Source organism: Scomber japonicus, chromosome 5 (genome assembly GCF_027409825.1).
Source record: "Scomber japonicus isolate fScoJap1 chromosome 5, fScoJap1.pri, whole genome shotgun sequence".
Classification (NCBI taxonomy): Eukaryota; Metazoa; Chordata; class Actinopteri; order Scombriformes; family Scombridae; genus Scomber; species Scomber japonicus.
In genome coordinates this window covers 19,979,191-19,991,754 of record NC_070582.1, presented here as the reverse complement: position 1 = coordinate 19,991,754, position 12,564 = coordinate 19,979,191, and the positions used below count along the sequence as shown (strand labels likewise).

The 12,564-nt window shown below is 42.4% G+C and overlaps 1 protein-coding gene across 6 annotated transcripts in view; it reads right to left on the bottom strand.

Moving 5' to 3' along the window:
* Positions 1 to 12,564, bottom strand: part of frmd4a (FERM domain containing 4A) — a 58,198-nt gene that overhangs the window by 7,194 nt on the left and 38,440 nt on the right. For 3 of the 6 annotated variants that reach the window (XM_053319412.1, XM_053319409.1, XM_053319413.1), the window contains exons 6-16: positions 12,206 to 12,262; positions 11,427 to 11,449; positions 9,518 to 9,601; positions 9,348 to 9,413; positions 9,174 to 9,231; positions 8,842 to 8,928; positions 4,420 to 4,496; positions 3,389 to 3,527; positions 3,099 to 3,240; positions 1,273 to 1,406; positions 1,047 to 1,169 (exon numbers count right to left, since the gene is read on the bottom strand). In XM_053319412.1, the coding sequence (XP_053175387.1) occupies positions 1,047 to 1,169; positions 1,273 to 1,406; positions 3,099 to 3,240; positions 3,389 to 3,527; positions 4,420 to 4,496; positions 8,842 to 8,928; positions 9,174 to 9,231; positions 9,348 to 9,413; positions 9,518 to 9,601; positions 11,427 to 11,449; positions 12,206 to 12,262 (990 nt within the window). Of the gene's footprint in view, positions 1 to 1,046; positions 1,170 to 1,272; positions 1,407 to 3,098; positions 3,241 to 3,388; positions 3,532 to 4,419; positions 4,497 to 8,841; positions 8,929 to 9,173; positions 9,232 to 9,347; positions 9,414 to 9,517; positions 9,602 to 11,426; positions 11,450 to 12,205; positions 12,263 to 12,564 lie in introns of all 6 variants that reach the window. The other 3 variants (XM_053319411.1, XM_053319408.1, XM_053319410.1) reach the window with 1 other exon arrangement.

Sequence of the window (12,564 nt, the reverse complement as noted above, 5' to 3'; positions counted from 1 at the left end):
CATCCTCTCCTCCTTTACATTTCTCTAGGGCTTTCTTAAAGTTGGTACAAGTTTATTGCATAATATGTGTTTACTCTGCTGTGAAATGTGTGTGTGTACACTGCAAAATATAGTATAGACTATTATGGTATTGTATAAACTTGTGACTGTGATTATAGACAAGGAAATAAATGCATGTCAATCCTGTGACGCACACTGCACAGCCTGCATGTAAAGTGGGCATTCATATATGTGAGAACACGCATGATTTCACTTCCCTCTGGAGAGACAGAGAGCCATGATGTATTCACTTGGGTTGTATCGTACTGGGCTACCTCAGTTCTGAGGAATTCCTCTCACTTCACACTACTGCTCAAGGGGCTTCTGTTTCTTTGTGTGAATGAATTTGAGGAGTTGAGTGTAGATTAAGAAACAACTTTCTGCTTGCAAGGCAGTTTAGTGATATTGTGTCCCTGCCTGGATCCTTTTCAAAGCATGCAACCTCAGCAGCACACATCCACATGCACATGCTTGCACACACAATCCTACTATCACCACTTCCTGTGGTGAAAATGCTGCCAGACTATTTTTAGAAGTTCTGCTGCTCTGGAAAATCTACCCGTGGCACAAAAAGACAGCAGAAGAAAGATGCAGGACTACTTTCAGTGTTCTCACTTTCTTTTGCTTACCTAACAAATGAGTAGGGCTCAATTATCTTATTATCAATCATTATCCCATACCATAATGTGGGTATCACAGATGAGGTTTTAAACACTTTATCCTGAACAACCTTTGATCTGTACTGTATGAGATAACGACCTTTTAAACACAAATTTTGATCTATAATCTATTAATAAATGAATCATTAACATTACAGCTGGCTTAGGGTGGATTTACACTATTAACAGACATGAATTGCATATATGCTGATTACTGCAGCACAGTACCAGATGCAGGTACTCGTCATATTGTGTATTTATTTCAAACAGTGAAACCACCAGATAATCTTGTGTATCTATTTCATTGGACACAGTGCAACGGTGGAGAACTGAGAGCTGGGGCTTCACCTCTCCCTTTGGAAGAATTTTCTGCTCGTCCAGTTTAAATGCGGTACCAATTTTCCTTCTCACTGTGGGTGGTTCCTCTCCTGGATCAAGTGGATATTCCTTGGGAAGTTTTCCTGTCAGCTCCTAGAAAAGATTAAAAGGGACAATGGTAAATACAGATAAAAAAGAAGAGCAAGAAAGCACTGTGCTTTTCAAAACTTTTTGCCAAATCTGTGTTTTCCCATACCGCTTCTCTGATGCAGATGCTCTTGAGTTCCTCTAGTCTCTGTCTTAGTGTTTCTTCCAGAGCTTCCTGCCTGGCCCTCAGTGCTGCCAGCATGTCCTTCTTTGCTGTCTGGGAGCTGTCTGATTCCTGAGAGCCTGCAGGGTCCAGACAACACATAAGGTAAAGAGTCAGGAGCATGTCAGTTTGTGAATGTTTGGAGTCTGGGGTCTTGTTCTTTTGAGGCAGACCATAGAGGAGAGGCTGAGATTATGTGTGCACCTGCATGCCTCACAGGATGTTTACAGGGAAGTGAATGGAACGTTTCGATAAGGAAACTGAGTATTAGTGGTGTGTTTGTGTGAGCGTTTCAAGGAAGGGGCAGTTTAGGACAAAGTGTGTGACGCACAATCTCCAAGACCCTGAGATGGTGCCAGTCTTGTTTGCAACACGCTTTGTTGAAAACAACACATGCACGTCCCCCCACACACACTTTAAGTTGCTCTCTGTTACACTCTCAGTGGCCTTATGTGTACTACTCAAACATAGCAACAACAGAAATCAAACCATTGCTGTAAATCTTATTTCACTTGACTTTAATGTTTCTGAACTTTTTGTTTTGAAGGTACACAAAGCATTACCAACCAACTGATCTTACTGCTAAAACACATTCAAATAAGCTGATGTTAAATCTCCACATTTCTGTAGAGGAAAGGGCTTCAAACATCTAGATTCTAGATGTTAGTATGGCCTCACTCATTCAAGGATCATAGATATGTTATCACAGTATCAACAGCATATTTATGTTGCTGGACAAAGATGGCCTCTAATCAGCAGTGGATCGTGACCACAATGACACAACAACAAGAAAACAAGTGATAAGACACAGACAGATAAGACAGAGACACTCTGTTTGATATGTGGTGGAACTAGAAGAGAACAGGGAGGGGAGAAAAGACAGGATAAAGGGAAAGGAGAGGGGAGATATGTGAATCTATGTTGAGAAAAGGGAGTTAGAGGAAGTAACGGATCAGATCTGGAGTATTAGCTGCAGAGCAATGAAAATGAGGAGAGCATGCAGGACATTTTTGCTGGGAGGCATTCCTGGTTCCTAACAACAGTAATTGATTCAGTAAGGTGAAATATACATAAATAGCTGACCCCACAGTCATGCACAGACACACATTCTTCTCTCTTCAAAGGCCTTCAAATAACTCTTAAATGATGTCTAATTTAATCTACTCCCTTTTCTAGCATGCAACAAACTTTACATGACTGGGTTAAAAAGGGCAGTTTCCTCTCCATTCTAATTTTGGTTCGTGCACAAATCTTACTGTCAAACTCATTATTTGTTAAACACAGATAAGCATTGTTTTAAATGCCGTGGCAAACTTGTAAACTGACCTATTGCCCTTTTCATTCTCTCACCCACTAAATTTAGAGGCACTGGCCTCTGGAGGAAGAGGCTGTGTGACATGGAGGCTGGGTGGGAGTTGTGTTCTATACATGTATAAAGACAGTGGGTGTGGTGCATGTACAGTATGTGTGTGAGAACATTCAGCACAGAATCAATGGCCTCTTTCCAGAAGCAGCTGTTTCTGTCTGTCCAGTTGTCAACGAACCCCCCCTGCCACCATCACCACACACACAAAAACTAATGCACACACACATCAATCTTTCTCTGTTTCGGTCATAGCCTCTCTTTTTTTATCTCCCTGAAATACACCCTCTCTCTCTCTCTCACACACACACACACACACACACACACACACACACACACACACACACACACACACACACACACACACACACACACACACACACGCACACTCACACACATGCATACTGACCTGAGGAGAGCAGACTACCACTGCTGCCACTGATAATCTTGCCCTTGCTGCCCATGTTGGCCAGTTTGGAGGTCTTCAGTGTTCCTGTTTCTGTAAGGTCTATTGCAATCTCACTCAAACTCCGTGCTGCATGGATCTTCGACTGGACACACAAAAATGGAAAAGTGTTTGTCAAAGCACATCATTACTGTTGTTGACCAAGCATGCTGAGTTTGCTGTATCTCTTGCACATTTCTAATCATGTCTGTATTGAGTCAGTTTTAAGTGTGCCTGTGGTGGGACTGACTGACCTTGCTCTGCTTGCGGTCCAGGTAGAACTGGTGTTGGCTGATGGCCATGGCCCAGATGGACTTGATGAGGGCAGGACAGGCGTACCAGGTATGCACAGCAATGCCGCTGTGACCAAACGTCCTTCTTGTCACAGACGCCCTACAGTAGGAGCGGACACAAGGCCTCCTTATATACACTGAATACAAAATATATCTACACATTTACACCAGTGAAAACACTCCCACCACCACTTCTGCTGTTAATAAAATTACTACTGCAGCTGCCACAAAGGAGAAGAATTAAAGTCTTGAGAAAGCAAGGATGATTGCAAAGCCACACACGATGTTCCCCATTGTTTACTCATCCTTATTTAAACACACATCTGTAGCTGAGCAACAGACCAGCTCACCCTAATGACAGCTTCCTTTAAAGAAAACACCACTGCTCCCTGTTTCACCCTGTCTGTCTCTTTTTCTCCCACTGCCTCCCTCCCTTGGTCTGTAGAATAACACTCCACGTATATAGCTATGTTAAATAAACACAAGAGAGGTCACTTCCTCCGCAAAACAGCTATCACACAGTCATCTATCCTCATGTGGTCAACTATCCAGAGTTTATCCTGTGCATGTGGCTGCACAAGTGTGTTAATAATCAGCCTATCAATCTGTTTCAGGCTCCACGGGGACATCCTCAATATCTTGCTCTATTGCCAAGACAAATGCTGCAACCATTACTGAATTAGATTCCAATGTCTCTTTTCCTGAACTGTACTATATGTAGCTTGAATCTTAACACCATTTGCATATGGCTCAGGGGTAATGTACAGTAAAAGCTACTGGAAGGTGTCCATAACTTAGAGAAAATGATATCACTTCCAAAAAATTAGCTGGAGAGAATTCAACAGTAATAACATTAAATCGTAAGGGTTGTGATAATTTAATCAACTAACCAATGAGTCCCTCCATCACCTTTATCTAAATCACCTCAAATCTGCTTCCAGAAAAACATTGTAATAAGTTGACACAAACATAAATTTGTGATATAAATTTACCTCCTGGGGTCATGAACTTCCACTGAAAACTTCTTCTCTCTGAAGTAGAGGTTCTCCAGCTGACGCCATTGGAACACCTGAGGTTTAGGAGAAACAAAACTCTTCAGGGCTGCTCACAGAAAAACACGCTTCACACTAAATCCACACAGCCTTGAGCAAAACCCTCTCTTCTCTTCTCTTCTCTTTTCTTCTCTTCTCTGTATGTTCCAAATTGTTTTGAAAGGAAACGCAATGGATAAAGAGGACAAGAAAAAAAAGGAAGGAGAGAGGAGTTGGCAATAGAGGAGGAGAAGGAGGTGGTGGCAGAGCAGAGACCCTGGTCTGAAGCTCTGTGATCAGGTCCAGACCAGGCAGTCTCGTCCACAGCGGATCTCTGCACTAGATGACCTCACGCTGGAGAGACAGTGTGAGAGGGAGGAGGCTTTCTTTCCTCTGTGCAGCTTTTCTTTTTTCCTTCTCTCCCCTTCTTTTCCGTCCCCTTTATGAACCATCAGCTCCTCTTTAAATGAACCCAAAGCCAGCTGGGCGAGAAAGCTTCCCCCAAGATGTACTCCAAATCATGTGTGTATCTTAAATCCTCCCAAGCGCAGGGGAACAGAATGTTTCTGAGTTGGTGGGTGTTCACCAGCTGTAGGCATGTGTGTGTGTATGTGTGTTGGCTGGGGAGAAAGTGTGTAAAGTTAAGATTCCTCCTCTCCTGTAGCTTTGCTAGGAGGGTTGAGGAGGGAGGGGGCATTTATGCCTCCCCTTCTCCTGACCCCTCCTCCCTCCCACAGGGACTATGCTTCCTGCTCTGTGCTCTGCGGTTGGGAGGTGTGTGTGAGTATGTGTGTGTAAAAGTGGGGTCAGGGGAGGAGTGATGAAGGGGGAAAGAAGCGTTCTGTGGCCCCAGCAATTGAAGTGCCATTGCTTTGTTTAGTCAGACCTCTGTGCACGCACACACACACACACACATTCAAAACTCTGAGTCTGTTTCTTGTTATAGAAAGAGTAGAGTGTGGGCTATATTTTAGAGCTGCAACACAAGAGGGCCTGCATCTATCAGCTGGAGCAGACATGAAAACACACACACCCACACACAACCCTCTGGCCTACTACTATTAAGGAAAGTAAGACTAAGAGGCAAGAACTAACAAACAGGAGAAAAGAAACAATGTAAAAGACCCAGCTATGACAGGACGAGGGAGGAAAAGAGCAGAAAAGGGAGCGGAGGGAGGAACAGGTCACAGCCCAGGAATTTTAACAGCCTGGGAAAACAATGGACAGAGGGATGAGAGGAAGGAAAGGGGGAGAAAAATGATGTAAACACAGCCTAATGTATGTATGTATGTACTGTATGTGTGTGTATGCATGTGTGTGCAACAGGATGAGGAAAGAAACTTTGCACTCTTATCAAAACTCTTGCTGTACCGTACATTTTCAATGGAGTTTGAAGTGCTAATGTTGCATGGTGCTAAATATAGTGGGCAGTGTAGATAGTGAGTGTGTTTGTGTGTATGTGTGTGTGTGTGTGTGTGTGTGTGTGAGAGAGTGTGTGTTGACTACATATGGGCCAGAGCTGTGGAGATAAGAGAGGTGTTTGTAACTGTGTTTAGGCACGAGACCACTAAGTCTGGCCTCAGCATCAGCAGGCCAGAACTGATGGAGTTTTCAAAGTAGACTTTGATGTTTCAGGATAAGTTCTACGTGTGCAAGCAGTAGTCAACAAGGTGCAATGAAGCTGCTCTCAAGTTTAAAGTTAGACATTTTTGTTGTGATTTCAAAGAGTGCTCCAGTTACATAATCCCATTGTATTAATCAAAGCTTGGTAGTCTTTGTGACAGACTGAATGGCAGGAATATCTCATAAAACATACTGACTGATTCTTTTCTTGGGAAGTCAGTCAAAGCCAGACAGTGCTTCTGTTATTAGGCTTGTGAGTTGTGTATGTGCGTGTGCTCATGTGCACAGAACCACATCCATCACATAATAATGTCTGTACACCCGAGCTCACATCCACTACCGATGAAAAGGTCAGATCTGATAGAGTGTAAAGGCCTTTCTTCAGTGTAGCGGACTCCCTGGAGGTTACAGGAAGAATAGAAAGTTTAAATAGCACAGGCTGCTGTAACTGTAGTGAAGCCAGGTATTATTCTTTTCTAGGAGTGGGCCTAGGAATCTCAAAGACTATTATTTCATCCACATGGGTGGGGTTCTGGTGTGCAACCCCACATCCACTCGTTGTCATGGAGATACAGATACACTCTGGGGGCACTTCCTGTTGTTTGTGATTTGGCAGTGGTGATTTGGAGGGGTGACATTTCTGGAAAGACTAATGAGAACGGGCTGTATATGCCCATTTGCTCTAAATGAAATACAGACAGAAGCTGACTACACTGATCGGATGTGTAGTCTTGTTCCCCTGCAGAACAATGTATTCATATTCAGTGAAATGTATGTGAGATGACATTAAATTATCATCATACTTTGCTGTGTTTGACTGAACCATCTACAACCACTGAACCATCAGCTTATTCACTGGCTTGAAAGAGGCTTTTCTATGTCAGCCAGTGAGGTAGTCAATCAACACACTGAACCTATAATCTCTGTCTAAATGAGTCAGAACAGACTAACGAGGCACAAGTACGGTGTGTGGTTCAGTTGTAAATCCTGGGTTGTGAGTACTTTGTGTGTCTGCATGTGGTCTGCGGTGAGCAAAGATGGGGAGGGGGGGTATTTTAGTATTTTAACTTCCCCAAATAAAGATGCGGGGTGCGGTAGATGGTCTGCATTTAGAGACAACGGGATCTCCCCTCATAAAAAGACTAACTACTTAGACACAACTGCCTTCATACACACACACACATACACACACCTATTATCCAGCACAACTTGAAGTCACTCAATCTTTGGTTTTTAATTAATAGTGATTGTATTTAAAAGATTAACAATCTGTGAAAAAGATGGTTATTGTCCCAAAATAGCCCAAAATCAGTGTTCTTCCACCAGGTCACTCAGTCACAGTTCTGTAAACTTTGGCAGTGACAAGCTAGTCATCACAGTGTGAGTCAGTGGTTACTGGTACTGAACTGTCTGGCTGATATGGCTGATTAAAATAAAGATGACTGGTGTTACTAACATAACATCCCTATCTCTCTTTTCTCTGCCTTTTTAGTGAAACGCATGAGACTATGTGGTCTAAGGAGCTTGAGATTCGTGGACTGCATGTCATGTTATTGCACATCATAATAATGACTAAACCAACAATGACATTTACGTGGTGAGGTGGCTGAATCTAATTATTTTGCTGCTTCGCTGTATGTGTTTGTATGTGCTTGTGTGTGGGAGGGGGGTGTGAGGGGGAACGAAAGGGATAAAGCAAGAAACAGAAAATGAGGGAGAGATTGAAAGAAAGAGAGGGGTTCAGCACTGAAGCTTAACGGACCGATGACTCACACTGACTGTTGCTATCGCAGCTGAATGCTTGATAAGTTGCTAGTGTTGAATGCTATTAACTGTTTCTCCGTTTCTCTCTAAAATCCCTTCTCCTTTCTCGTGGCATTTACCTCAGAAAAATCTATGAATTGCTAAATCCCATTCCGTCATTCAAGATGTGTACATTGTATGTAGTTTAAAAAAACAACATGATTTGTAGCCTTTTAGAGGTTTCTGCTTGGTCACAAGATTAAGTGAAGGTGGTGACAGTCATTTAGACTAGAATGTATGAATCAAGACGGCCACACACACACACACACACACACACACACACACACAGAGCACAACATTAGTGGCAAACAGGAAAGCTGTGGCAGACAGGAAGTAGTCATCAGGATGGTGAGTTCAGAGTTCCTGTGTGTGGGTGTGTGCATTCCTTGGTGTGTGTGTGTGCAAGAGTGCCTTTATGATCAGTCATCATGGATGCTGTTAACCTCATTAATACCATGTGAGACAAAGCTGAATGCCAGAGATCAAGCCCTAAACATGATGAGGGGGTCAGAGGTGAGGTAAGAAAGGATTTCACAGGCAACCCTCTGGATACACTACACTGATTTGGTGGGAGGGGGGGGGGCATTCACAGAGAGACTGAAAAAAAAGCAGGACAGGATGCAAAATATTCCAAGACTCAATGTCTCGAGACAGTAGTATTGTTAACATTCTTCCCAAACAATAATCTGACTCACTGAATGGAAAAAATGGACAGTGGTGACCATGAAAACAGACACAAAAAGATTTAAAAAAAAATTACACTAAAGAAGAATAGCGTGTTCACGTGGGGGGAGGGGGGGTGACAAATCACTACCATTTACAGTTTACTGAATTATGACAATTGCAGCTTTTTCTTATTGACTTCACATATCTATTTTTAGTGAGAGAGGGACTGTGGGATGTGCAGATGACAGTTAGGTTTGTGGTGGAGAGAGATCAGAGGGAGCATCGTCTCACCTTCCTGGGCTTGACTTTGTCCTGGTGGTCATACTGGAAGATACCTTTATAGCTCAGACCAAGCCACCAAGGAATCCCCTGCTTGTCCTAAAACAAAATAAAAAAATACCTCAGGAAAAGTTGTGCATGTAGGTGGGATTGACAGAGAAAGAGAGAGAGAGACAGAAAGAAAGAAAGAAAGAAAGAGAGGCAGAGACACAGATAGAAAGACAAGTACAAATAGCTTTAAGCTCCACTATATCTCCAAATCCCAAACTGCCTGCTTGCAGGTCCAGAAATACATGTGGTGCGTGTGTGTGTGAAAAGAAAAAAGCAGAGTAGTAAAACTGTACCTTTACAGCATAATAATGTACTCCATATGTGGGCAGAGACTCCACAATGCTCATATAACTGTGAGGAGCAGAAAGACACATTTTATAGAAAACACAGCCATCCAATATATAGAGAGAGATAGAACACAGCCAACTAAAGAGTGGACAAACATTACCAGATACACTAACACTTACTTTACAATAGCTTGCCCTCTGGACTGCCCACTGAGCTTCTTGTAATGCTCTATGACCCGGTCTTCACTGTGGAAGAGTGCAAATCACAGAATGAGAGACAAAGTAGTGACATTTAACAGTCAGGAAAAGAAGAAGAGGACAGTCTGTGCAGTGTAAGTAAAGTCTCTCACCAGTAGGCCAGGGATGGGTGCTCCTTTAGGGCCTGGGTAGGCAGAGCAGGCAGTTTTTTCAGGTCAGACCTGGTTGCATCATTACTGGGAGGGAAAAACCACAAGACATGATTAAAACCACTTGCAAGAACCATCATTCTCCTTTGTAGGCCCAATAGTTTCACTGGATAACTGTCTAAGCAATACCACTGAACTTTAGAGAGAGGAACTATTGTAACATTAAGCTCAATCAGTTACAGCAGAACTTTTTTTCCCACAACAGTCTTAGAAATTGAATATTAAGTTTGGAAAAAGGGGGAAAGGAACCACATTTAGTCAAGAGAGAAAAAATGAAAGCTGATGTCCTTAATGCGTTACTGTATATTTCAGAGACAGAGTGCTAGCATTGAAGATGCAGAGACACTGACAGTAAGAGATAGAAACAAAAATCTGTAATATGAGAGATAAAAGGAGATAAAAACAGAGATGAGAAAGGAAGAGATAAAGACAAAGACAGAATAAATGAGAGCAGGGAACCATGGAGGAGCAGGAGAGATTCTGTTTTCAGACCTCCAATGGCAAAAGGTCTTAATACCGCATCCTAATCCCCTAGTCTCTCTACCGCCTCTGCCAAGCCCCCCAGAGGATTGGGGAAAGCCCTGGAAACATGACAACCTATGAGCTAAAGCCCTGGAAGAGATCCCAAGCAGTCTACCCGGCTGTTCTTCAATGTGTGAAAACAGCTGTAATGTCTGGATTGGCTGATCAACATATCCAAGAAACCAAGTCTTCTTCAGGTGCGTGTGGTTAAGTCCACAGCTTTTGCACTGCACATGTTTGAAGGGAGGACGGGAATTAAAAAAAAAAAAAACAATGAGTGTTCTATGGCACTGTGAAATCATTAAATCATGAATTCAATCTTAAAATGTTATTTTTTAAATTGCTGTAAATGATTCCAGATTATCAGATAGTTTCCAATGCAGTGTTTCAAGGGCATTCATTCATTTACATTTGGCAAAGGACATTTTAAAACTTACTGCTATATGGTTAACTTAACTTTAGAAGATATCTCAAGAGATGAGGCAGTAAAATTAGTCATTTTAATGAGTATTTCTTGAGGAGCAGCAGTGAGATATAAAGTGAAACTTAATATGAAGAGGGGAGCACAGTGTATGGTTACAAAGGCAGGGTCTCCAGAGCTTTTAGGGTGGGAGGTGTGTGTGTGTGTGTAGAAGGAAGGGGTAAGGAAAGGGGGAGGAGAGTGAAAGGAATGTCTCCAGAGTGTGTCACATTCCAGCCCTCTGCAGGATATTCTGTTTATTTACTCCTTTCACTAGTGGAAATGAGGTCAGAGGTGGTGGCTGCTGTAGTCTGTTATCTGTGCTACAACAAAGGATGAGTGGATGAGGGATATACATTTAGGCCAACATCACACAGATGTACATCTGAAGAACTATATGTGGGGCGTAGCTCACATAAAACACATACTTGACTGTAAAACTCCATAGCTGCAGAGTTTAGCTGAAGTGGGTTTAAAGAATGATACCTATTCTGATATTTATGAACTGGACTTGTCAATAACCAACATTTTTTAAACATTAGATATATTTACACTTGATGGTGAGCTTTTTTAAACGCATATTTCCCCTGATTTTCCGGAAATGTTTTAGAAAATCTGCCATGCTGCAACTAAGCGTATGTTTTATATTAGAAGACTGTCATCTCACCTGCTGTCTCTGATCACACCCACAACACAAATAAAAGTGATTTATCCTTTTGTAATGCACAGACTGAAATGAGTGAATCGAAGTGGAGAAAGAGTCGCAGGAAAGAAGGAGGTACAGGTGCAAAACTGGCTCAGTGTGTACCTTTTTACATGTACATCACATATAATCATACATATCAATCACTAAGTCACTCGTGTGCTTACCTGGTGAAATCTCCTTTAGCCTCCTGTAGGACAGAAAAGGGAAAAGAAAAGTAGAGAGAAGAAAGGACAAATCAATATATGAATATGTGAACGCTGAGCAGTGACCCTAAAATGTGTGTTTATGTTGTGTTTCCACAAGAAAGATTAACACAAAAGAAACATTAAATCTCCACCTTGAGTGAAACCTCTGAAGGCCTACCTAGCAGATATCTGATACTGTACATCTGCACCTGCTCACACACACACCGACACACCGACACACCGACACACACACACACACACACACACAGACAAACCACTCAGCCTAGTCTATGTGTAACATGACCTTGCGGCATCACAGTTAATGGACTGACCTACTCTGAGAAAGGGAAAGAAAGATAGAGAGAAGAGGAGGAGAGAGAATTCTGGAGTTGAGCAGAGTTTTCCTGCTGCTCTGTGTTGTATTAGCACTGACTGACTGCACCTAGAACAAAGCAAGTAGCCAAGACTTTTTCTACCAACAGAGAAAGTTGAGGTTTTTAGGGTTTTAAACTCCATTGCAGATTACTGACAGTTTGATGGCTGTATTAGATAATGTGAGTTTAATTATCGACAATTATGACTGCACTAGATAATGTGAGTTTAATCATTGTCAATTAGGATCAAAGGCTGGAAGAGAACTGTTTCATTGCCCTGGAGTAACTAGTCTGTTTGGATCCATGTGCTAAATATGGTGAAGAACAGATAACCGCACAGACGTCCCCACCCAAACCAACAAACACAAAAACACTGTATCTTACTTGTAGAATATAGGAAGCCAATTCGAAGACAACATCACTGTCCACTTCAATAAGCTCCTGCAAGAGAAAAGAGAAAAGCGGATATGGGCTATGAATGACACATTCTCCTGTGGCTGGCCTCAAGTAAATAACACACACACTGTTGGGAGTTACATTGGACCTCCCTCTGACAGTCATCCATTTCACCAAGAAATGTTGGTAAGTCCTTTCATCTCCCTGCTCTCCTCCTCTGTTTTTCCTCTCTCCATTCTCTAATTTCATGACCTCTACATGTGGACGGAGTTCAGAGATTAGCAAGGCATACAAGAGGGGGTTGGGAGAGGAGATCTAGGGGCTGGGAATAGGCATGGAAGCTCTGG